This window comes from Haliotis rufescens, unplaced genomic scaffold (genome assembly GCF_023055435.1).
Source record: "Haliotis rufescens isolate VD_foot unplaced genomic scaffold, xgHalRufe1.0.p SCAF_21, whole genome shotgun sequence".
NCBI classification, from domain to species: domain Eukaryota; kingdom Metazoa; phylum Mollusca; class Gastropoda; order Lepetellida; family Haliotidae; genus Haliotis; species Haliotis rufescens.
The window spans coordinates 8,248,265-8,271,159 of NW_025963902.1; the positions used below are offsets into that span (position 1 = coordinate 8,248,265).

Sequence of the window (22,895 nt, forward strand, 5' to 3'; positions counted from 1 at the left end):
CTGGAATATTGCTGAGTGTGGCGTTAAACAACAAACAAACAAAGCAGGATCATCAAATTCCAAGTATACAAACTGCTACAGGTGTCGGGGTCGTACAGCTGTTTGTTTGTCACATTTGAGACAGAGACGTCCTTGTTGGTAAAATTCAGAATTTATTCCTGATAACCAAGGACGTGATGAAGCAGCACTACATTACACCCGTCAGTTTTGGTGATTCATGTATCTTTGCATCAAATGTTTCTTGGAGACGGATTCTGATCTTGTTAAGCTGCGGACTAATTTCTAACCTCATTTGATTCAAAATATGTTTGTCATGAATTTCGCTGTTTAACATGTGTGTACACTGGTCTGTGCAAGTATGCAGGGTAGAGCGGAGAAGCGTATTTTGTGATTATTTTATGTTCGTTTCTGTTACACTCGTCTGCCTGGATAAGGTAAATATATTTTACATGCTCATCTATAGAAGCTGTATATAAACAGTGTCCAGTGGCCGATACCGACAGTTCGGGCAGAGTGAGTGAGTGAGTTTGGTTTAACGTCGCTTTTAACAGTATTCCAGTTATATCGCGGCGTGTCAGCTTAATGTGGGAGGAAAGCCCGAAGTGATGCAGGTCTCAGACGTTTACCGCTTCGGTGAAACCCACGAGCACGGGTATGGTGCTGACAAACCTAGAAACATAATCGGGGCGAACCGGGATTCAATCCCACAATCACAGGTTTCTGGTGTGCCCAAGGGACGCAACTCTGCACAGCGAATCGCGGCGCCTTAGACGACTGGGCCACCCGTGCCCCCGCTAAGGCAGAAGGTGGAGGAGAGAGCTCTGGGGTGAAGTTCAAAGACGGCAGCAGTCCGGCTTTTTAAATAAATATAATTACGCTGCTACCCGAATCTTCACGAGTCCGCTAATATGTGAAAGCGTTACCCTTATAATATCCTTGAAACCTTGAATCTGAATTAAGTAGGGAGTGTCGAACAAGTAAGTGAGTGAGTGAGTTTGGTTTTACGCCGCTTTTAGCAATATTCCAGCGGGAGCAATATCACGGTGGGGACACCAGAAATGGGCTTCACACATCGTACCCATGTGAATGAACAAATGAAACATGAAATCAATGCGACCTATGCGAGTGTCCCTTGTTCGCATTAATCAAGTACCGGAAACAGCCGGAAACCGCAAAAACCAAAATCTTAGTTAATAAAACTAATCTTTATTCTCCTTGTATATCGTGATGTGTTCTATAACATGTTTAATATTGGCTGAAATGAGCAGAAAAATGGTTCCACCAAACATTGTATCATGCCACCACAGACGAGTGGCCTCTTCCTTTTCTACTGCGTGGTGTACTTGAAGGACAATGGACAATCAGCCATCTTCTCTTGATAAAACCTGTCAAACCGCTCGTTCTGGGCCACAGTGAACCAGTTCTTCCAATCACCAACCTGACCTGGAATAAAAGTGTGTGTACAATCAGTTGGAGGTGAAGACAGACGGGATGCCGAGAGCTCGTTCTGACCTCAATGAATGTAAATGAGTGGTGCCGTCCAGGGTTAAGGGGAGAGTTAGTTCTCGCTATCTAATTGGCTGATGTTGACTTCTCGTTGGTCATTTCAGTGGTCGGTCAAAGTTCGCGAAAGGTCGTTCTGACGTGACCCGTATTGGGATGTCCTCAGATCTTTGTTTAGCGGCAGCGAGATGTTCACTTAAGTGGTCATCATTTTGGCCCAGTCATCTAAGGCGCCGCAATTTGCTGTGCAGAGTTGCGTCCCTTGGGCACGCCAGAAAGCTATGATTGTGGGTTCGAATCCTGCTTCACCCTGATTATGTTACAAGGTTTGTCAGCACCATACCCATGCTCGTGGGTTTCAATGAAGTGGTAAACGTCTGAGACCTGCATCACTTCGGGCTTTCCTGCCACATTAAGCTGACACACCGCGATATAACTGGAATACTGTTAAAAGCGGCGTTAAACCCAACTCACTCACTAATAAATATATCAATATAGAAACTTATGTCACAATTAATAATATATTAATATTACAGCATTTCTGGAAACTAAAACTGGATGGTATCGTTCCAAATGCAATGAAATTATCTCGAACAACGAGTCATGGATAGATGGATAAACTCCCTCCAGAACAGAAAAAGTATACGGATTGTGTGACAGAGTGAGACAATTTGGTTTAAGATCCCTTTAAACTGTAGTTCAGCCCGAAATGAACGAAAGTCCCAACTGATTCAGGTCTTAGAGTGAGTGAGTGAGTTTGGTTTTACGCTGCTTTTAGCAATATTTCAGCAATATCACGGCGGGGGACACCAGAAATGGACTTCACACATTGTACCAATGTCGGGATTCGAACCCGGGTCTTCGGCGTGACGAGCGAACGCTTTAACCACTAGGCTACCCGACTGCCCCTCAGGTCTTAGACCCAGAACCAGGAACATTAACCAGCCCGACTCTTGCATTCGAGCCCACGATCAGTGATTTCTGATTTCTGCATTGCTCACCTTTTCTATATGCAATTTGTCCAGTTACAGTTGCCGTTGCCTTTAGCTTCTTCAGTGATTCAAACTGACACTGCTCACACACCTGTGTGATGAACTCATCGCTTCTGTCAACACCAAGAAATTCACACAACCTCTTGGCCTCACCGACTGTGTCCTGTAATGGTGAAACAAATTAAAGTACATTTACAATCCACATACACTGTATACATACTTGATAATTTCACTTTTAAAAATTAAAATTAAACAAACCTAAACATGAATAAGTACCTATGATTTATAGCTTTAAATATCAATTCGTGCAAACTAATTATGGACTTTACACATTGTACATTTGAGGTAACGAATTCGGGCCTTGAGAACGCTTTACCACCAGACTACTTCGCCGCACCTACCTGCATTACCGATGGCATCAACTATTGATCCTGTGGGGAATCAGGCTTAAAAATGGGACCCAGCAAATTATGCTGATCGTAAGAGGTGTCTTAATGGATTAGGTGGTCAAGATCGGAGACATAGTTGATTGCGTGTCATGGTACTCCAACGGCGTTGATCGTTTCTCATAATATGAACCACTTTATTGCCTGGCTAAGACATTATTTATAGGTCGCCGTCATATAATACTAATACTGCCGACAACAGCCTTAGACAACAAACAAACACACAAATACATGTACATCCATCGATAGACGACAATGGTAAAAAGTGTTCGAAGAGAATTTGAACAAAAACATGTTGATGAGGATATTCTCAATGCGTATAACGTTTCTCATAATGTAAACCACTTTATTGCCTGGCTAAGACAACAACAATGGTAAAGGTGTTCGAAGAGAATTTGAAGAAGAAAACATGTTGTTGAGGACATTCTCAATGCTTATATGCTTATAACGTAAACTATCCCTTCATCATGAAACCCACAAGGAGGGTTACGGTGCTTATCAACGATGGATCATAATCAGGAAGAATCTGGGATTCGAACCTCCGTCCACAATGTTCCTGGCACTGTGAATCCTGATGCGATAGAAAATTAGGGCACCCGACCCTCGTTGACTGTAATACGCGAATCTGCACCCACATGTGACATGACACACATCCTATGAACTTTCTAATGTCTATTCAATCCACAATGTGCGTCTTCTGAAATGCGATTGTAGTGCTCAGACGATCGTAACTCCAATACTTTAATAAAGACATACCAAAGTGGAACGGAGAACCTACCGTTTATGCCGCAGAGTATATTTGTCATTCTATTTGCCAACTAAACTAAATAACCAAACCTGTTTCAGGTCTTCAAAGTTCATGGTAAGAATGGGCATGCCAGCAGTTTTCTTCACCTCCTCCCAGTCCTTGACGTACTCGAACCAGGAACCGTAGTCAACTAGAACAACCCTTTTTGATAGATCCGTTTCTGAATGTTTATTAGCTTAGTAAATGTGAACACCGAATTTCAAAAAGTGGAATGACTGCTATATAAATATAATATAATATATTTGACGTGGGAAAGTTTTATGATGTCTATATCAATATGTAATTAAGATTTATATTATTCTTTGATGGTTGGTTGGTGTTTAACGCCACACATTGTGTATTCCAGCTATATGACGGCGGTCTGTAAATAGTCTGGACCAGACAATCCAATGATTGATATCATGAGCATCGATCCACGCAATTGTGATAGATGATATGCATCAACCATGTCAACGAGCCTGACCACCCGATCCCGTCAGTCGACTCTTGCGACAAGTATAGTCGCCTCTAACGGCAAGCATGGGTTGTTGGAAGGCCTATTCTACCCCGGATCTTCACGGGTGTATATTATTCTTAATTTGTATATGTAGAAAACGTAAATTTGTAAAATGTAAATGTAAAAGGTGGATTTTGCTTATGTCCAGTCTGAAACGCCAAAGAATAACAATTTTCGATTATGCGACGAAACAGATTCAACTCGGCGTAAAAGGAAAAATATCGGTGAACATTATATGAACGGATCACTGAAAATCAGTGATGACACCATGTGTTTGCGAAACACAGGTTAAGCCCACAGAACAAAATAGATCACAGATATAGTTATCATGGTCAATCAATCTGAAATCTATGTTACAATGTTGAGAAGATTTCCAAGGGCCTATACTTACACCTGCCTTCACAAAAAGGCTCAACATAGTTTTTCCATTCTCCAGAGTATTTCTGGAATGGTAGTTTCTTGATGAAGGAGTAGTAGGACACTGCTATGTCTTTTGGATTCCGGGTCAGATACAGAATCTTTGGCTTGTTGACTTTCACCTCCCTAGGAAGATGCTTGACGAGGACGTGCGTGTTGAGAAGTCTGGGAGATGGAAGATCTCTGTAGTCATCCTCATTTGTGAATTCTAACATATAGGCCATTTTGCTGATGTTATCAGTGTCCAGTCGTCCCGCCAGAAGTAGTCGTACAATTTCCCACAGCCAGTGAGTGCCTGGGGAACAGATTTCCATATTTACACATGACAGGTTTCACTTCAAACCACATTACATTAGAAGAAGAAGAAGAAGAAGAAGAAGAAGAAGAAGAATGGTGATCACATTTCCATATTTACACATGACAGGTTTCATTCCAAAACACTTTACATTAAGAAGAAGCAAAATAAAAAAGATTTCTGAATAAGAAAAAGAAGAAAAAAAAGAAGAATAAAAGAAAAAGGAGAAAAAGAAGAAAAGGAAGGAAAAAAAGAGGAGGCGAAGAAGAAAAAGAAGAAAGAGAAGAAGAAAAGGTAGAAAGATAAGAAAAAGAAGAAGAAACAGGAGAAGAAAGGATGAAGAAGACGAAGAAGAAAGAGAAGAAGAAAAAAGAAAAGAAGAAGATGAAGAAGAAAACGCACACCATTCAGATGTGCATACCACTCCATCAACATAATACACTCTATTGACATTACCACACGCATTTAGCATTAGGAATGGGTGTGAACTTCATGTTCTTTCCAAGCAGGAATTGTCCCCCTGGGAAGGTACGTAAGTCCAGTATCATTCAACGTATCATTTCCTTTCTCTGTGCTTTTAATCGTAGTATTTTTGTTGATTTTAAATCTTTGGCTAATCTGTTTGATAATCGCCAGTGGCCGGTACCATGTAGGTAGCAGAAGTACCGTAAGTCCCCATGGTCCCTAGTATGGTGGCCTAACTTTGGTTGCTGGCGACCTACAGCCCGTTTTTATATTGTATCGTTTGTATTGTATCTGATTATTTTATTGCTCTAAAACTAGTTTTAAATTTATAATCTGTGATATATTGCTGGTTGTTGTACTGTCCTTCGATGACAGCTTTTATTATATAATCTAAATGCCTAACTTGTTCAACCTAGTTCACATCGCTATATGGCTGAAATATTGCCGATGCGATGTAAAATTTAACTCACTCACTCACTCCAAGCAGGAATGGTTGCCTTTTCTTCCAACATGCTAACGTGTCACTGGGTGTCTGCAAGCTTACCCTTTTCGCGAACACCTGGTGTCATCACTTATTTCAGTGATCCATTCAAATAGTTTTCACCACTATTCGCCTTTTATGTGCAAAGGAATCTGTTTCGGTGGATAATAACGACTGATTATTCTCGTACGTTGACTTTTAAATAGAAATTCCTTTGATTTGACCATCCCATTTTGGTTTGCCTCTATTTGACACGTGAGTGTGCTACGAGAATGATTACCTCAAAATCTGGCGTTTAAATTATGATGCTACAACATGTACTCATTACTGAAGAAAGATTTACCTGATTTCGGGTAGGCACAGACAAGGACGTCATCAGATCTGATCTTGACATTGGATAGGTTCCTGAGTGGCACTTTGCTTGGAAAATCAGGGTATTTGAAGCCGTTAAAGTCAAACAGTGTCATCTCGTCACCGCCGTCATCGCAAACCCGTGTAGTCATGGTTATAAGGACGTTACAGAGTTCCGCGTAGTTCAGGTACAGCAGGTTTCTTAAGATAACACAAATAAATTATAAATGACACCGGATCAAAGATATGTCCCAGAATGGGTCAATGGTTAAAGAAAGTACATGGTACATTTATAAAATATTTGCTCACATATTTTAAGTACTCCTCAAATAAAATTGTGTTAAATATTCCGAAAAATCGGATTTTGCGAACCTTCAGCTTATCCGCCCGAAGTTGTAATTGAATGTCAAATAATAAGTAATATTGCAGCTCTACCAAAACTATTGCTACAATGATTCAAATATCGTAATGATATTGTGATGATTTAATGAACCCAATGTCCACAAGGCTTGTGTCACACAAATGTTCTTTTTGGTTATTTATCGGAAAAAATAAAAATCCATTAAACCTTGTCATTATTTAATCATTTTCAACTTTAGAAATAATTACTCTCCACCAACATTCCAATTTATACAATTCATTTCAATTTAATTCTGTATTGTATGAAAGGCCACAGGCTCATATACAACATAACATATACAAAGTCAAGGCAACAATTCACTTCGTAACAAAAACGCATAATGTATGTACAAAGCCAGTTTAATTTGTGTTAGAAGATCCTTGCAGGACAGTAATGAAGAGAATGTTACAGCATTAAAATGAGATAAAGACCACTGCGGTAAGCACTTGTTTCTTAGATTTTCGTATATAGGGCAAATAAACATAAAATGGTATTCATCTTCGACAACACTGTCACAGAATGGGCATAACCTTAGGGATTTCTCAATAGATGAAAATCTCCCTGTGTTAATTTTTAGATCATTCAGGTCAAGTTTAAAAACGAATAATGATGTATTGTTTGATAGGCATTACTTAGAAGTTGACGAAGTCCCCTCCATAAAATTGTGTCTATCTTGAATAATGATGTAACGAAAATACCTGTACCGTAAGTTTGATAAATAAGATTCTGGTTCAAGCAATGACTTGAACTGGCGATAAGGAGCTCACTGAAATTCATAAGTTGAAAAAGTATACTGCCGTTATTAATAGTAATAGAGTTTACGTTAATAAGCTTTGGTCACGCTTTAAATATGTGAATATATTTTCATGCAAAACCATGTAAATGCTCCAGAAAAAAATAAACAAATTATAAAAAAACATCCACAAACCTGAACAAAGAGAGTGGAGAATGGGCGTCCGCTGTTGGAAAACGAAGGATTCATAAATGATAGTGCTCATATTAAATCTGCGAACATTTTAATAACGTGTGGTTTTTGTTTTATCTAGCTACAACAATCGTACACGTCAAGCTGTTAAGCCTTTTGTGTATAGAGATAAGTAAGTGACGAATGCTTACCTCCCCTGATTGAAAGTATGGTCAATCAAATATCCGTACGACGTTACAGTTTATATTTTGCGTGTGGACCTCTGAAATCACATGGCTAATTTTACTCAAAATTAGCATTGTAGTGTATCTCTGAAACTTGCTCTAACAATGGATTATCGAGTCTCCAATGATTGTACACGGGTAAGTTAATCCCCCTGGTCGACTTCTTGAGATTTTGGCAAATAAAGGCTCGGCGGTACAATGTCGCATGTTGTTATAAGCCGTTGGTCCGGATTACACACATCACTTAACACAAAATTGTGGCATTTCTGATTTTTATTATATTATTATATCACAGTCATGCACGCAAATACATAGATATATATGCGTTTGACTATGAGAAAGACATGACAAGACAAGACAATTTTATTCAGTATAGAGCTCAGTGGCCCAAAATACAGACATTTCATTTCTTAGCGCTATTTTACATACACACACACACAGGCACGCACGCACGCACGCACTCACGCACGCACACACACACACATATTTTCATACACATACACACATATCGTATGTAGCATTCTCATTATTCGATATGTGTATCCATTGTGACTCTGCCAGCATCATCAAGAGACTTTAACATTAAATAACATTGATGAGGTAACCTATTTCTATCTATAGTGATTAGTCTACATCAGTACTTAACTGCCTGTGACATGTGTGTAAGCTGAAGTAGAGCTCTACCACATTCACCCAGTGCCATACTGTTGCATGTCCTTTTACCAACTTTCAGGAAATATTTGCATATTCTTATCTGAACATTTTCAGTAGTTTTACAATGTTGTTCCCCAGATTTCTGACCCATAGCACAATATTGGTGTAACCATTGCATCAAAAATCCTGAAAAGATCAGTACAATTAATATTAATATACTCTTTTTTATACCTGTATATTGCCATTAAGGCTTTATTTGCTTGTGATACAAGGCAGGGCCGTGCTTTAGTCCAAACTAGTCTGGGTGTAAATACTATACCTAAATATCTATAAAATGACACAACCTCAAGCTTCTGGCCAATTTTCCTAGTGTCGCAGTGGGTCGCTGTTACGAAACACCAAAACCTTAGCCTTTTTCAAATTTACTTTCATACCAGTTAATTCATAAAATAAATTCCAAACCATTTATCTTTTTTTGTAACTGTAATGCAGTATCAGCGACTGCAGAAACATCATCAGCAAACATGAGAGCAAAAAGATTATTTCCATCAGGAGATATAGATATACCTTGTCCACCATATTCTTCCATCATACTAATAAGTTGATTGATGAAAATAATAAACATCTGGGGACTCAAGATGCACCCTTTGCGAGTGCCAACATTACAATGGAAGTAACTAGACAATCCATTTGAACTTCTAACACAGGCTGATAGCTGTGAATACCTTGATGAAAGAATATTGAAGGTTTTCCCATTTATACCCACATTTTAAGGCTTGACAGTAATACATCATTTTTAACAGTATCAAAAGCTTTTGAAAAATTGATAAACAATCTACCTTTCTTTTTGCAGGCATATTTCTGGATCATTGCATGGAGTGAAAATATATGATCAGCAGTGGAATAATTTGATCTCAATCCTGCTTGTGTCTCATGAATAATATCATCTTGATCACACTCTTGTCCTTGGAATTTAGGAGTTTTGCTATTATAGGCGAATCCTTCTTTCTTGGATTCAATCGATGTGCCCGGACAATGACAATATCAGCGGCGTTGCTCATTTCTAAGGACTCCGATAAAAACTCACGCACCTTTTCTTCCGATCGCTCCCAAGTTTCACCACTTTTTAATTCGACACTCCAGATCTTCAAGTTTATTTTCTATATTTGTCAGTTTCAGTTTGAGTTGTTTATGTGGAACTCCCACGCCATGTTGTCCACTTTATTGTTGAGGGATTCGAAGTTCTGGTTCATTGCCTTTATGTCACCTTTAATGTCGTGTAAAAGATTAAGCATGTTCTCATTTTCCTTTTCACTCGGATTTATTTCTAGCGATCCACTCTCATCAACAGCTAGAGTTTGTTGTCTAGTGGTGGGGCCGGTATTCGACTCGACATTGCCCCAGGTGACGAGTAGTGCACTTATCACAATCATCAATCTCAAACATAGAGAAAAGGAGTACTTTGCTATTTGTACACCATGGATTTGACTGTGCCTTGACTTACTTGGTTGGGAGAAGGATCCTATTTTTGCCCTGTATTGATCAAGAGAGATACCCACGGAGCACACAGAGACACCTATGAGACACATATATACAATCACTAAATACACCACACTTAATTTTCTAAATCTAGATGTATGGCCATTTGTAAGTAGAAATAGCCATTTCTGCACACACACACACACACATATATATATATATATAAAATAATATATATATAAGTAATAATTAAATAAGTGGAGTAAGAATGAACAGTTTTAATTGGCACAGTTTTAATAACGGACACGAGGTCATATGTGTATATATATATATATATATATATATATATATATATATATATATATATATATATACTGCTTTTGTTTTCAAAAGATATTGATAACAGTTCACCAATATTGCATCTATTAAATCAGCTGAACAGGTGTCAGTGAATAGAGATATCAATGAACGTCGGAGTACGAAAACACTCATTAAGCCAGTGATAACACATTGCACCCGACACACGTTTTAGACAAGCATGGATTACTGGACAAAAAAATCTCATGTAAAATACAGAATAGGCCATTTTGAATTATTTACTTGTTTATATCTGAGATTTTTATGCTGTTAGCTCAGTGGATTCTTAGGTTACTAGTGGCGGTGGGGTAGCCTAGTGGTTGAAGCGTTCGCTCGTCACGCCGAAGAAAGGGGATCGATTCCCCACTGGCTAATTTGTGTGAAGCCATTTTCTGGTGTCCCCCGCCGTTATATTGCTAGAATATTGCGAAAAGCGGCGTAAAACCAGACTGACTCACTCACTAGTTCACTATTTACAAAAACGAAACCATTTGGTAACAATATCTACGTCAATTCAGTCGTACCGTAAACCATCCGATTTGCTTAATGCTACTTGTATCGGAGACAATCATAAGAAAAAGTACATTTGTTTAAAAAAAATGATGATTATCAATGAAATATACTATTCATTTTGATAAGGCTATATACATATTATAGTTCACATATTAAAAATTACAGTTCTCAATGATCACGTGTTATCACGTGTCTTCTAAACGAGTAACTGAACCGTGATTTAATTTAATGTATTTTGCTTCACGTCGCATTCACGACGGACGATGCGTACTAGAATCTAAACCAGACAAAACAGTGGCCGATAGCAGGAGCAACGCCGTCGAGGCCGTGACACGTAATCCACAGAGCCTGACTATTAGATCCGCATTTTAGTCTGTGATTACGAAAGTATAAGTGAGTGAGTGAGTAGTTTGGGTTTCACGCCGCTTTGAACAGTATTCCATTTACATCACTTAATGTCAGCTTAATAAGGAAGTGATGTAGGTCTTAGACACTTACCACACCTGTAAAACCCAGTGCTGACAAACCTAGAAACATAATTGGGGCGAACCGGGATTCGAACCCACGATCATTATTTCTGGCTACCCAAGGGACGCAACTCTGTACGGCGAATTGCGGCGCCTCCGGCGACCCGTGCTTGCATGGAGAGTGTTAGGTACTGGGGACCTATTCTGACTATTCTTCATTTTCTCGCATTCTGATTAACCTATCAATTCAGATTTCGTTAGTTGTCGATACATTCCCTTTGTAAATACATTCAGTCTACGCTTGGATGGCGAATATATTGCTGTAGTCTTGTAGTGTTGTATTAATTAAACTGGTATTCAGGTGAAATTGACAAGATGAAAAAACACGGAATTTGTTTTCTGGTTTGAGTGTTTGATTGAGAATTCGATAACTGGAAATTTCATTAGGAACCGATAGCACACGCCCCTATTCAGTTAACAATATACAGTTAATGAAAGTGTTTTTATCAGCACAGTTATGGAATATGATCAGAGGTAATATGTCAAGCTGGTCTGATCCTACTGCCTGTTTGTGGTATAATGATTAGGATGTGAAACAATGCAACAAGGTTATATTAATATTATGTGAAACAATGCATCTATGTTATATTAATATTATGTGAAACAATGCATCTAGGTTATATTAATATTTTGTTTTGTTTCTGATGATACAGTCAGTGATGATAGATATATACAGGTGAGGTGAGGTGAAATTGGGTTTAACGTCGCGTCGAAGATTATTGCACTTATATAGCGACGTGCATGCACGTGTATGTGTGTGTGTGGCTGCTTGTACCAGACCGGACTAATGTCGATTTATAGTGCTAGCCCACTGAGATACCATGCCGCAGTTTAACATGAATACCCCACTCAGACACAGTACTCTGACTCCGAGCCGACCAGTCCTTGCTTTAACCCCTTAATGCCGAGCGCCAGACAGGGTAACAACAAGTACCATCTTTAAACGTCTTTTGGTATGACGCGGCCGGGGATCGAACCCCGGAACTTCCGCTCTCCGGGCGGACGCTCTACCACTAGACCACGGAGGCGGTCAGGTATATACAGAAGTCGTTGAGGTATGCTCCCCAGGATTTATTAATTTATTTGCAGCCTTCCATAATACATCATAACACCTTGTTGTAACAATTGTTGTAACAGACCCGTGAAGATCCGGGTTAAAATTGGTCTTCAGCAACCCATGCTTGCCGTAAGAGGCGACTAACGGGATCGGGTGGTGAGGCTCGCTGACTTGGTTGATGCATGTCATCGTATCCCAATTGCGTAGTTCGATGCTCATGATGTCAATGACTGGATTGCTGGTCCAGATTCAAATTATCTTACAGACCGCGTGCGGCGTTAAACAAAAAACAAACCTTGTTGTAACACCTTGTTGTAACACCGTGTTGTAACACCGTGTTGTAACACCTTGTTGTAACACCTATAACACCTGGCTGATCTCTCCAGAACACATTCAGTGATTGAGTATTTCGTTCAGGCCACTGAGGTGAACAGAACTTTGCCAGACCCTGGTGAAATCTGACGATAATTTTAACAATGCATTTCCCTGTCAAATGTGATGGCAAATACATGTACTCGGATGGGGTCTTCGGCTTGACGAAATGCAGCCACCACGGCTCCGTTCCACAAAGCGATCTTGGCGCGACTATCGTAAACCTATGTAGAAGTACAGTAAGATACTGTTATAACGAACTAAAAGCGACCACTAATTTTAGTTCGTTATAACCGTAGTTCGCCATAAGCATATATACAGCATGTGGCAGGGACAAAAAAGTTCGTTATATCCGTCTGTTTGTTATAAGCGTCTTCGTTATAAATGTAGTTTACGAGCGCTGATATCGCCTTGTAAAACTGGTACCCGCAGACCGGTTTTTTCCTGTTTTCGTGACAAACCTCTATCCTACTTTTTGAAAACTATATGTATTTGTTAAAAAGCGTTTTGGAGGCAAACGATACAACAAGAAGGTTAAAAAGAGTTTTTGGTTTTCAAAATTGAATTCTGACATCTAGAAATGATACAAAACCCCTAAAAACGCTTTCGGTTACATTAATCATAACAATTTACAAATTACAAACCATAAATAATGGGTGAGGTGAGGTGAAATAGGTTGTAACGTCGCGTCCAAGATTATTGCACTTATATAGCGACGTGCATGTACGTGTGTGTGTTTGTGTGGCTGCTTGTACTAGTCCGGACTGATGCCAATTTATAGTGCTAGTTCACTGAGATACCATGCCGCAGTCTAACATGAATACCCCACTCAGACACAGTATACTGACTCCGAGCCGACCAGTCCTTATTTGAGCCCCTTTACGCGGAGCAGACAGGGTAACAACAAGTACCATCTTTTAACGTCTTTTGGTATGACGCGGTCGGGGATCGAACCCCGGACCTTCTGCTCTCCGGGCGGACGCTCTACCACTAGACCACGTCCCATAAATAATACAAATATCGAGTGACATTTATATAATGATCACGACTACCACCACAACGCGTTTGCGTAATGTGACAGTCACGTGAAATAGTGAAACTTGTGAACCCATGTCCTGACCGATATGAACAATGGGATTGCAGACAGTCGATTGTCTAGTAATTTTAAATTTTACTTTTACGTTCACGGCTACGTCCCGTTGTCAGCAAAGACCGAGCGTCGATCGGTGTTTAGTTGTTGTACATGTTATTGCACACTCCGTCGCAGTGGTGACTCAGCATAACACCACTGCCACAGGCTAATTTGCATATCATGTGACCAGACTTTTCTCTTGTTTGTAAACAAACGCGCTTTTTCAGAAATCAGTATAGAACGGACTAATGCAAGTATTTGGGGGCGCTTTACATATTGTTTTGCATAACTATATATATATATGCTACTACAACTGCGACAGTGAGTTGCATGACAATATATATTTATGCATCAAAGTGACCGTGTCGCTAGCTCTCCGTTGGGCTTCGATGACAGCACGTGGAGCCGTACAACCAATGTAAACATAGGATAACTACGCAAAAACAAGTAGATTTTTACGTATTTGCATACTTTCTAAATGAAAGTTAACCATTCTTTGACATTTGTTTATGAAAATGTGTAGACTAGTCAAACACGAAACGGATGAAAAGCATATACAATATCTTGAATGGACTGTGAAAGATGTGACGAATCGTCACATGGCGCTGGCCTGTGGCAGAGGTACTATGCTAGCTGGCTGCCGGCCGCATGGAACTCTGGGTAGGAGAGTGATGTTATTGGTGCATTGTCTACATCACGGTATGTACTTTCTTATTACGAGACTTTGTTTTGGAAACCCTATCGCTTTAACAATCTTTCGTTTCTGCAAAAAGGATAAAGTACATTTTTTGAGTCAAGGGCTGGCGTCATGACGCTGTTTAATTTACCTCCCCCGGGATCTCATGTATCCATGGTAACATTGCTCTGTCATCACCGTTAATCAAGATGGCGCATCAATTATCGATTGGTGAAATAGTTTCTTTTAACTTGTCGAATAACTAAGCTGATTCTCTGGGAAGAAATATGGAAAGACGATGTCAACCATCCCTCATCCCAAACATATTCAAACCCCTGTCTCTGTGCTACAGCAGCCACACATTTGTCCGAGGCGGACGTCTTTGCCCTTGGAATTAGGCCCGTCCTTGAATGAGTGAGTTGGGTTTAACGCCGCCTGTCCTTGAACACAGGAATGAGCAATCCGTGAAAGGTTTCATAATGTACGCCTGTTGCTCAGCGTAGGCATTTAGCAACATACAGCAGTCAAACAAAACGGCCGCTGTATTGCTCCATTCGTGACCAACTCGTGTTATTCAGGGACAAGCCGAATAGCGACTTGTGCCCCTCTCGTGGCCATTTTTGCGACCGGGCTCCGTCTTAGCGCAAAAGGGCATACCTAAAACAATTGTCAACTCGTTGCGTAATGGTTCACATTTATTTCCCCATATATTAGGTGCACTTTGAAGCACATCTGGACAAGCGGAATTATACAGTATGATTGAGCACATTTAACTGAATTTTGGGTATCTTTTTAGATGCAAGATATATGTAAAATCAAAAATTATGTCTGAGGGATTCTTTGACGAAAAATTTGAAATCATTCGCGCATTCTGATTGGTTTGTCGTATTTGCGCACATAACATTAATCGATAGGGGGACGATGCCCTTTGCGGGTTACGGAAAGAGGCGAGTGGTGACGAATGTGTATTGCTCTTCCTCCGCCATGGTCGTCCCATGGCGACGCCATATCACGCCCCAGGCCGTCAATTCACGTCAATATCGGTGTCATGTACCGCAACCAACTCGATAACCACGCTCACAGCCAAAAAAATGCAGTTTCCGGTATCCGGATACCTCCGGACGCTTACCCAAAACGCGTCCGGGTATCCGGTGGCAGATACCTTGACGGATACCAGATCCGTGGTACCCGGCATGGACACCTCACCGGAAAGTATGCCACCTAGAATCCGGGTATCTGGGTATCCGGCACTGGATACCTCACCGGATACCTCAATCTGGGTGTCCAAGGATCCGGCACCGGATACCTCATTCTGAGTTTCCAAAAAATGTCACAATTTGGGGTGTGCATTTTGTTCAATTCAATGTGAAACACCTAAAAATATATTGGAAACTAACCAAGAAAATTGAACATTGCTGAAGGTATCCGGATGCAATTTTTCGAGATGTCTTATTTCTGGTAAATAATGTAAGCCTGGATCAGATAGCTGTAGTAATATTCTGTGTCATTTTAGTTGTAAATATCCCCTTAAAGTTGAGATCTATGGTCATGTACTTTTGGAGAAGACATTTTTTCAATTTCGTCTATAATTCTTTTTAGATGTTAAGCTGTTTAACGAACAAACATTAGTTCTAATACATGTATGGTGATATCCTTAAATTTCATATTCAGACTTCTAGATTGTTCTGAGTGAAAGTATAAACTCATCGACTGTGTGCTCACTTGGGCCTTTGGTCATGGTGAGATGATAATAAGATTATTTGTAACCGTAAAAGTACTTGTTATATCTAGACATACCAGCTTCATTTAAGTTTGAAACACAATATGCCTCACTCTGAGGGTGACATGTACCAGATTTCATCACACTACAGAGAGCTCTTCCTCAGTTACTGTGAACATTTTTACTGAAAGACATTGAAAGTTAATTTGACCTTCAATATCAGTTGACTATTTCAAAAACAATTGTAAAGTGCTTCATATCATTTATATCACTTATGAAGGCCCTAGGCAAAGTTATATGCAACAATGAAAATATGGCTTATACTACTCATTGAAATTAGGTGACTGTGATTTGTTACCACTGCTCATACATGAGTATTCAAATAATATAACATATAATACTGCATGCATAATACTTCACAAATATCTCCAAAAATAGGCATTTTGGTGATAATGGAAAAAAATTACTTTCTGAATGACCTTCAATATGATGTCCTTTGGTGGAATTCAATGTAATATTGACAAACATATGACAAGGATATACAACTATATGTATAAGAGTTTTTTAGACTTCTGCAGGAAAAGGCACTTTAGTGAAAAAGTAAGTGTATGACCTTTTGCCAACTTCTATCCCTTTCCTAAGTAGGAGTTTGGCCATTAACAAACTTTTTGTCAGGCTATGACATTGACCTTTGACATAACAGATCAATGTGTTATTCCAAAGATGTCCAAGCAATGCATGGTTTCATACGATAACTGTGGCTATCAAACTGAGGCAAAATCTTGGAAAATCCCCATTTACACAGCTGGCTAATGTAACATAAACAACAACAAAATTATCAATTTCTTTTATTTATATGCCTATATCACACATTGAACAGAGTTCACATGATGGTTCCTGATGCAGTATGCAATTTCCTCCTATTCTTCAATACACATAACAGAGCGGGAAAACCGTTCGCTTGAAAGCATCAGCAGACCATGTTGACTAGTTCAGAGTTACTTGCCCTCAAACCTCCTTTTCCTTCTATATTGCCATGGAATAACAGGAACCAGGATGAGGGGAGGCCAGATGGGCTCTATCCCTGTTGCATTGTGTTAGTAGAATTGTGAACATTCTATTTGGTGTTTGGGTCCACATTTATAGACAAGTAATCCCAAACATCATTCCTTTCAAGTGATTACCACATGGCCAAAGACAACAATTTCTTCAACATCCTTGAAGGGTCCCACTCCGACTTGGCATTGGTTGGTCTTCTCACATTAGCCAGACCAGCCTTTGTGAGTGTGTCCCAGTGTCACTTGGCATACAACTTCTCGGTAGGCCCCCATTGAAATAACAGGACTCTCCTCATCGCTGTCTGAAAATCACTTCTGAAATCTGGAGGGGTCCTTCCAGACTGTCAACCTGGAGTACTCATCCGGGTATCTCAAGCTGGACTTCAGTTTCTGCAGAATTATGTGTAAAGATTGTAGCAATAAAAGAGGATTGTTGCAACATGTACTTACAGATAAAAGGCAGCAAATTCACTTAATTTATCATCTTTGAGTTGTGTTATATACCAAACATTTGAGATATATATTGTTCCATGCTGATGAGTTGAAACAATCATTAACTGACATCTCTTAAAAATGTTCCTAGCAGCCTATGCTTGCCATACAAGCTAAAGTAATAGATGAGGTAGCAAGCGGGCTCATTGATCGCTCATAATCGTACCCCAATAACGTGGGATATTGTCCATAACAGTCATCATCGGTGCGTCTGGATCGAGTTCATAACATTAATCACTGGTTTGTCTAGTTGAGATTTGAGATTTGATTATTTATAATCCTTGTCATTTAGCCGAACTATTGCTGGATGTGGTGTTAAATGGGTGAGTTGGGTTTAACGCCTCTTTGAACAGTATTCCAGTTATATCACGATGTGTAAGCTTGATGTGGGAAGAAAGCCCGAAGTGATGCAGGTCTTACATGTTTACCACTTTGATGAAACCCACAAGCATGTGTATGATGCTACCCTCGATTCAAACCCGTGACCATCGGTTTCTGTCAAGCCCAAGAGATGCAACTATGCACAGCAAGTTGTGGTGCCTTTGATAATTGGGCTATCCATGCCAACAGGTGATAAAGAACAAGCCAACTGAAGAAATATTTGCAGAATAGCTTCATGAACATGATGAACCAAACAGAATAATTTCAAATATTTACCACTCACTGTTACTCTTCTCTTCTTCCTCATTGCTTCTCTTTTTCCATTGATGCTGTGCAGATGACTGACTCATTTATTCATCCAGGCATTCTGCAAACATAAGTAGCATTCACATTACAGAAATGTCCAAACTGTACATTGAATTCAATTGAAAAGACCCCAGATGAGATTCCAACTTAGAACTGTCCTTATTAAAATATTTCATCCCAAACATTCAGAGATAAAACATAACCCCATATTAAACAACTGTCAAACAATTATTTGACAACAAAGCCAGGGTCATTCAATATACACTTTACATAGGGAATCACTTGTTGCAAAAAAGATCCTCGCCAAGGTCAGTCATTCCATGAAATATTGAATTATTAAGTTTTGAAGCTTATACAAAACAAGGACATAACAGTGTAATTATTAAAATATCTTAAGCGTCAAAGAAAATAAAGTCTTTGTTGGCCATTATTGTAAATTATAGTCTGTACTTATTAACAATTTCAATTTTCTTCATTATCTATAAAAAGCGGATCTAATTTGGATCATATTGTTTAGACCACAAATCCATTACGCCCCTTATGCAAATCCTTGTCGTCATAACAAACAGTCGACCATAATACTGAAAAAGGACCCTTGATGTTACCATGTAAAGTATGTAGAGCAGGAAAATATCTAAATCAATCCGTTCCATAAGATCTCTGCACAGAAATCATGGAACATAAGGTCACGAAGCCCTGCTACGTACCTGGCATCCGCATTTGCTGCCAATCGCCTTTCCAAATACTGTTGACTTCCGCGTTGTGGATGGCTCAGAGGAATTTCGGCCGGCATTTCCGTGGTGGAGGTGAATGAGAACAATGTATCGATACACAAGGTAAGCTTATCGTAATCAAGCATCACAGTGTATATCGATACACAAGGTTTGTTTACATCCATGTTCTAAAATGGCGCCCTGGACCTATGGGGGAATTATGGGTAAAATGGCTGGTTCCGGGTTAACACTAAGCTGGGCCCCGTCTCTAATATCACAATATTGTTTGGCGCAAGTTGACGACGTGCATAGGGAGCCGGGAACCAGCTTTGGTTAACACGACATAAGCTGGTTCCCGGCTTCCCATGCGCGTCGTCAACTTGCGTCAAGTTATATTAGAGACGAGGCCCAGCTTATACACTGAACACAATCGGTCATTTCGTCAAAATTGGCCAAATATTGAGATTGCAGCTGAGGTCATGCTGGCAGCTGAATTGACACATTCAGGTAAGGAATATGTGAATGTTACAATGATAACGTATTAAAGTCTCTTACCACATGTAAGCCACTCACATGTGACACTTTAACTTTTATAGCCAACATGTAAGTAAATGTAGCCACAGGAACTCGTTATTGGTCAGTAAATAAAAATATATACCCCTATATGTAAGTATGCGGCCGTTAGCTTTATTTGATGTTTAACACCGCACTCTGCAATATCGCAGCTATATGGCAGGAATCAAACCTGGGTCTTCAGCATGAAGAGTGAACGCTTCAACCACTAGGCTACCCCACCACCAAAAATCCCCCCATGATAAAGCTGTCATCATGGTTATTGTTCAACTAGTTCAAGTGAAAATGTTCATACCCTTAATATGTCTTATCTTCCACTTCACGATGATCACTGATGCAAAACTTCCCTGTCATTAAATCTGTTCTTGATTCTTCACATCTGGAAAAATAAGTTGAGGCTATTAATCATTCTCACAGAGTAAAGGGAGCATATGAAATAAGACAGTGAGTCACATTAGCATGCAAAGTATCCAGTTAAAGTAAACATATTTCTACATAATCATTATATACATAAGCAAATACTAACATATGATAGACAGGCTACTTCCACAGGAACTCGTTATTGGTCAGTAAATAAAAATATATACCCCCTATATGTAAGTAGAGAAAAGGAGCGTCACTCGCCATTGAGTTGCACCCGACTCGCCTAAAATCCAACTCGCCTAAAACAATCTGACCCGACTCGCCTAAAAAATATATATAATATTTTGGTATGCGTTTGGCAAATATAACTTAGGTTAGGCCTAATGATCACAAAGTATATTCATACACAAGTATAGAAATAATATTAAAAAAACAACGTATCATCCATAGAATTTGTCTTCTGTCATATTTACATCTGCACTTCATGTTGAGTCAGTCACAGTGAGTCAGATCCCAGTCGGTTACGCTATTGTGACCGAGACTACAACACTAACATTTAGGTACATTATGTGTATAAAATGCATTACTATGTATTTCTGATAGTTACATAGGCAACAATGCAGTTTACCGGGCGCAGCCCGAGCTCTACCATCCGTTCAATTACCGCGCTATAGTGCCACCGCTGTCTCGTTATGCCGTTACCGTGCCTCACGCTCTGGTGACTCGCGCTTCACGATCCAACACCCGTTTTCGGTCTCAGGGAAACTTACACATCTTTACGATCAAACACCCGTTCTAGGTCTTAGGGAAACTTACACGTCTTTACGATCCAAAACCTCTTTTCGGTCATTAGGGTCAGCGTTACATACTTATTCTAAAATACAAAAACCGACCGTAGTTCGCTCAAAAACGTTTTAGGCGAGTCGGGTCAAAATCTTTTTAGGCGAGTCGGATTTTAGGCGAGTTGGGTGTATCCCTCGCCATCTTGCCGGTTTGTTTACATTCGATATCCACGGCGATTTTTTTATTATAAGCTTGTTGACAAGCACATTTCTGGCCGTAGATTGATCGATAATACATTTCTACACATGTACAAGTCATCTACATTCGAACAATGTCCCTTACTTACCGAAATATCGACAGTTTATCTTGCGACTTGGGAAAATGTTACTAACCCCGAGCGGAAGTAAATTTCAAACGCGGGCAGAATAGAGCGAGCCACCTGATTGGCTGAAAATACGCAGCCCTCTAATTAAAGAAATTAGTGCGAAATTTGAAGACAGTTGTCTAGAGTGACATAGGCACATTTTCATGTATATTGCCTGTGCCTGATGACATTATGAATACTGGTCATGCAGATTGAAAATGAATAAAGTGAACATTTCAAGTTAATATTTATCATGAATGCAAAAGTAATAAATCTATTTGAGAATAATAAGTAAATTACAACATTACATGATAATATGAATATCACAAACACACCCAAATCTCATGATGTGCCATTACAATATATGAAATTCTGAATTTTTACCAATGGCAGCTATATTGCGATGTTACAATAATTCAATTTTCGGCGTTAAACATCAAACAAAGCTAAAAGCCGCATACTTACTCATGTGGGGATTCCAGGTTGAAGTTGGTCCCCATCAACATGATCAACCTATGCTAGTTGTAAGATATAACTTAATGGATCGGGTGATCAGGCTCGCTGACTTGGTTGATCCATGTCATCCTATCCAAAATGTGTGGATCGATGCTCATGATGTCAATCACTGGATAGTCTGGTCCAGACTTGTCTATTTACAGACCGCCGTCATATAGCTGGAATATGGCTCAGTGCAGAGTTAAACAACAAACACCAACATGATTCTACGACCTGCTCTTGTGGATACCATTTTGAGGATCCTACACATAACTTCTTTTCACGTCGTAACTATTGCAATATGTTCTACTACATGTGTTTTATACATATTTTTTTCATAGTGAACTGGATTTGCAAACAAGACGATGGCTTATCTAAATGATGCTCAAATACAAAATAAGTATTAATAAAATACTAATTCTATACCATTGTAAACTATCAGTTGAGCAATAATGTAAACATCTGATTATAAGTAGATAATGAAGGAGAAGTCCATATTGATTTAATCTACCAGATTCTGAGAAAAATGCACGTATTGATTGATTTATTTCAATGGGTTTGTTTTACATAATTTTCAACAATACCGTATAAAGCTTTCTTATATCATATCCATGCTGTATAATAATACCTATTATTTCTAATAATAGCATAATTTGGACACAGAAATAAGTAATAAATGGTATTTTTATAACAGGTGCCACACGTGCGGGATAGGTCATTTGACATGAATCAGTTTTATGTGAATTTAAATCACTACAAGCTGATCTGAGTCATGAAAGGATATGACTTTGTTTCTGTGAAAATGGAAATGCTAAAACATCTCCCGATATTAACCATGCTATTACAGAATCTGTCCCCTTGTTTTTGTATGTACAATATTTTTTAACAATTACATCCATCTAATGATTGTTTGTATGTGTGATATGCCAGTATGTAGAGGTATATGTGTACAAGCATGTACATACGCGTATAAAAATTATGTATGTTTGGCTATGTACCAATATATGCATGCGTGTTGTTTTGTGCGACTTGTTTATTAGCATCATGATAGTTTCAACAGACAGTTTATGTATATCA

At 39.3% G+C, this 22,895-nt stretch overlaps 1 protein-coding gene and 1 long non-coding RNA gene across 2 annotated transcripts; both read right to left on the bottom strand.

Moving 5' to 3' along the window:
* Window positions 1-1,190: 1,190 nt before the first annotated feature.
* LOC124111487 (sulfotransferase 1A2-like) lies at window positions 1,191-20,126 on the bottom strand. The gene is made up of 8 exons (XM_048401208.1): window positions 20,109-20,126; window positions 9,962-10,033; window positions 7,583-7,613; window positions 6,247-6,455; window positions 4,637-4,957; window positions 3,779-3,879; window positions 2,505-2,658; window positions 1,191-1,443 (listed from the first exon to the last, which is right to left on the bottom strand). Exons 4-8 carry the CDS (start codon window positions 6,404-6,406, stop codon window positions 1,328-1,330), a joined length of 852 nt encoding a protein of 283 aa, XP_048257165.1. The 5' UTR covers window positions 6,407-6,455; window positions 7,583-7,613; window positions 9,962-10,033; window positions 20,109-20,126; the 3' UTR covers window positions 1,191-1,327.
* LOC125382918 lies at window positions 17,365-19,297 on the bottom strand. Its single transcript, XR_007222575.1, has 3 exons — window positions 19,235-19,297; window positions 18,498-18,588; window positions 17,365-17,738 (listed from the first exon to the last, which is right to left on the bottom strand). It is a non-coding gene; the product is annotated as an uncharacterized LOC125382918 (long non-coding RNA).
* Window positions 20,127-22,895: the final 2,769 nt, after the last annotated feature.

Excerpts from the sequence above, each read along its gene's own strand:
- LOC124111487 (XM_048401208.1), bottom strand. The coding sequence starts at position 6,406 with ATGACTACACGGGTTTGCGATGACGGCGGTGACGAGATGACACTGTTT. Across the intron at positions 2,659-3,778 it reads ACTTTGAAGACCTGAAACAG|GACACAGTCGGTGAGGCCAA; the intron begins GTTTGGTTATTT and ends TCACCATTACAG. Across the intron at positions 1,444-2,504 it reads ACAAATTGCATATAGAAAAG|GTCAGGTTGGTGATTGGAAG; the intron begins GTGAGCAATGCA and ends CTTTTATTCCAG.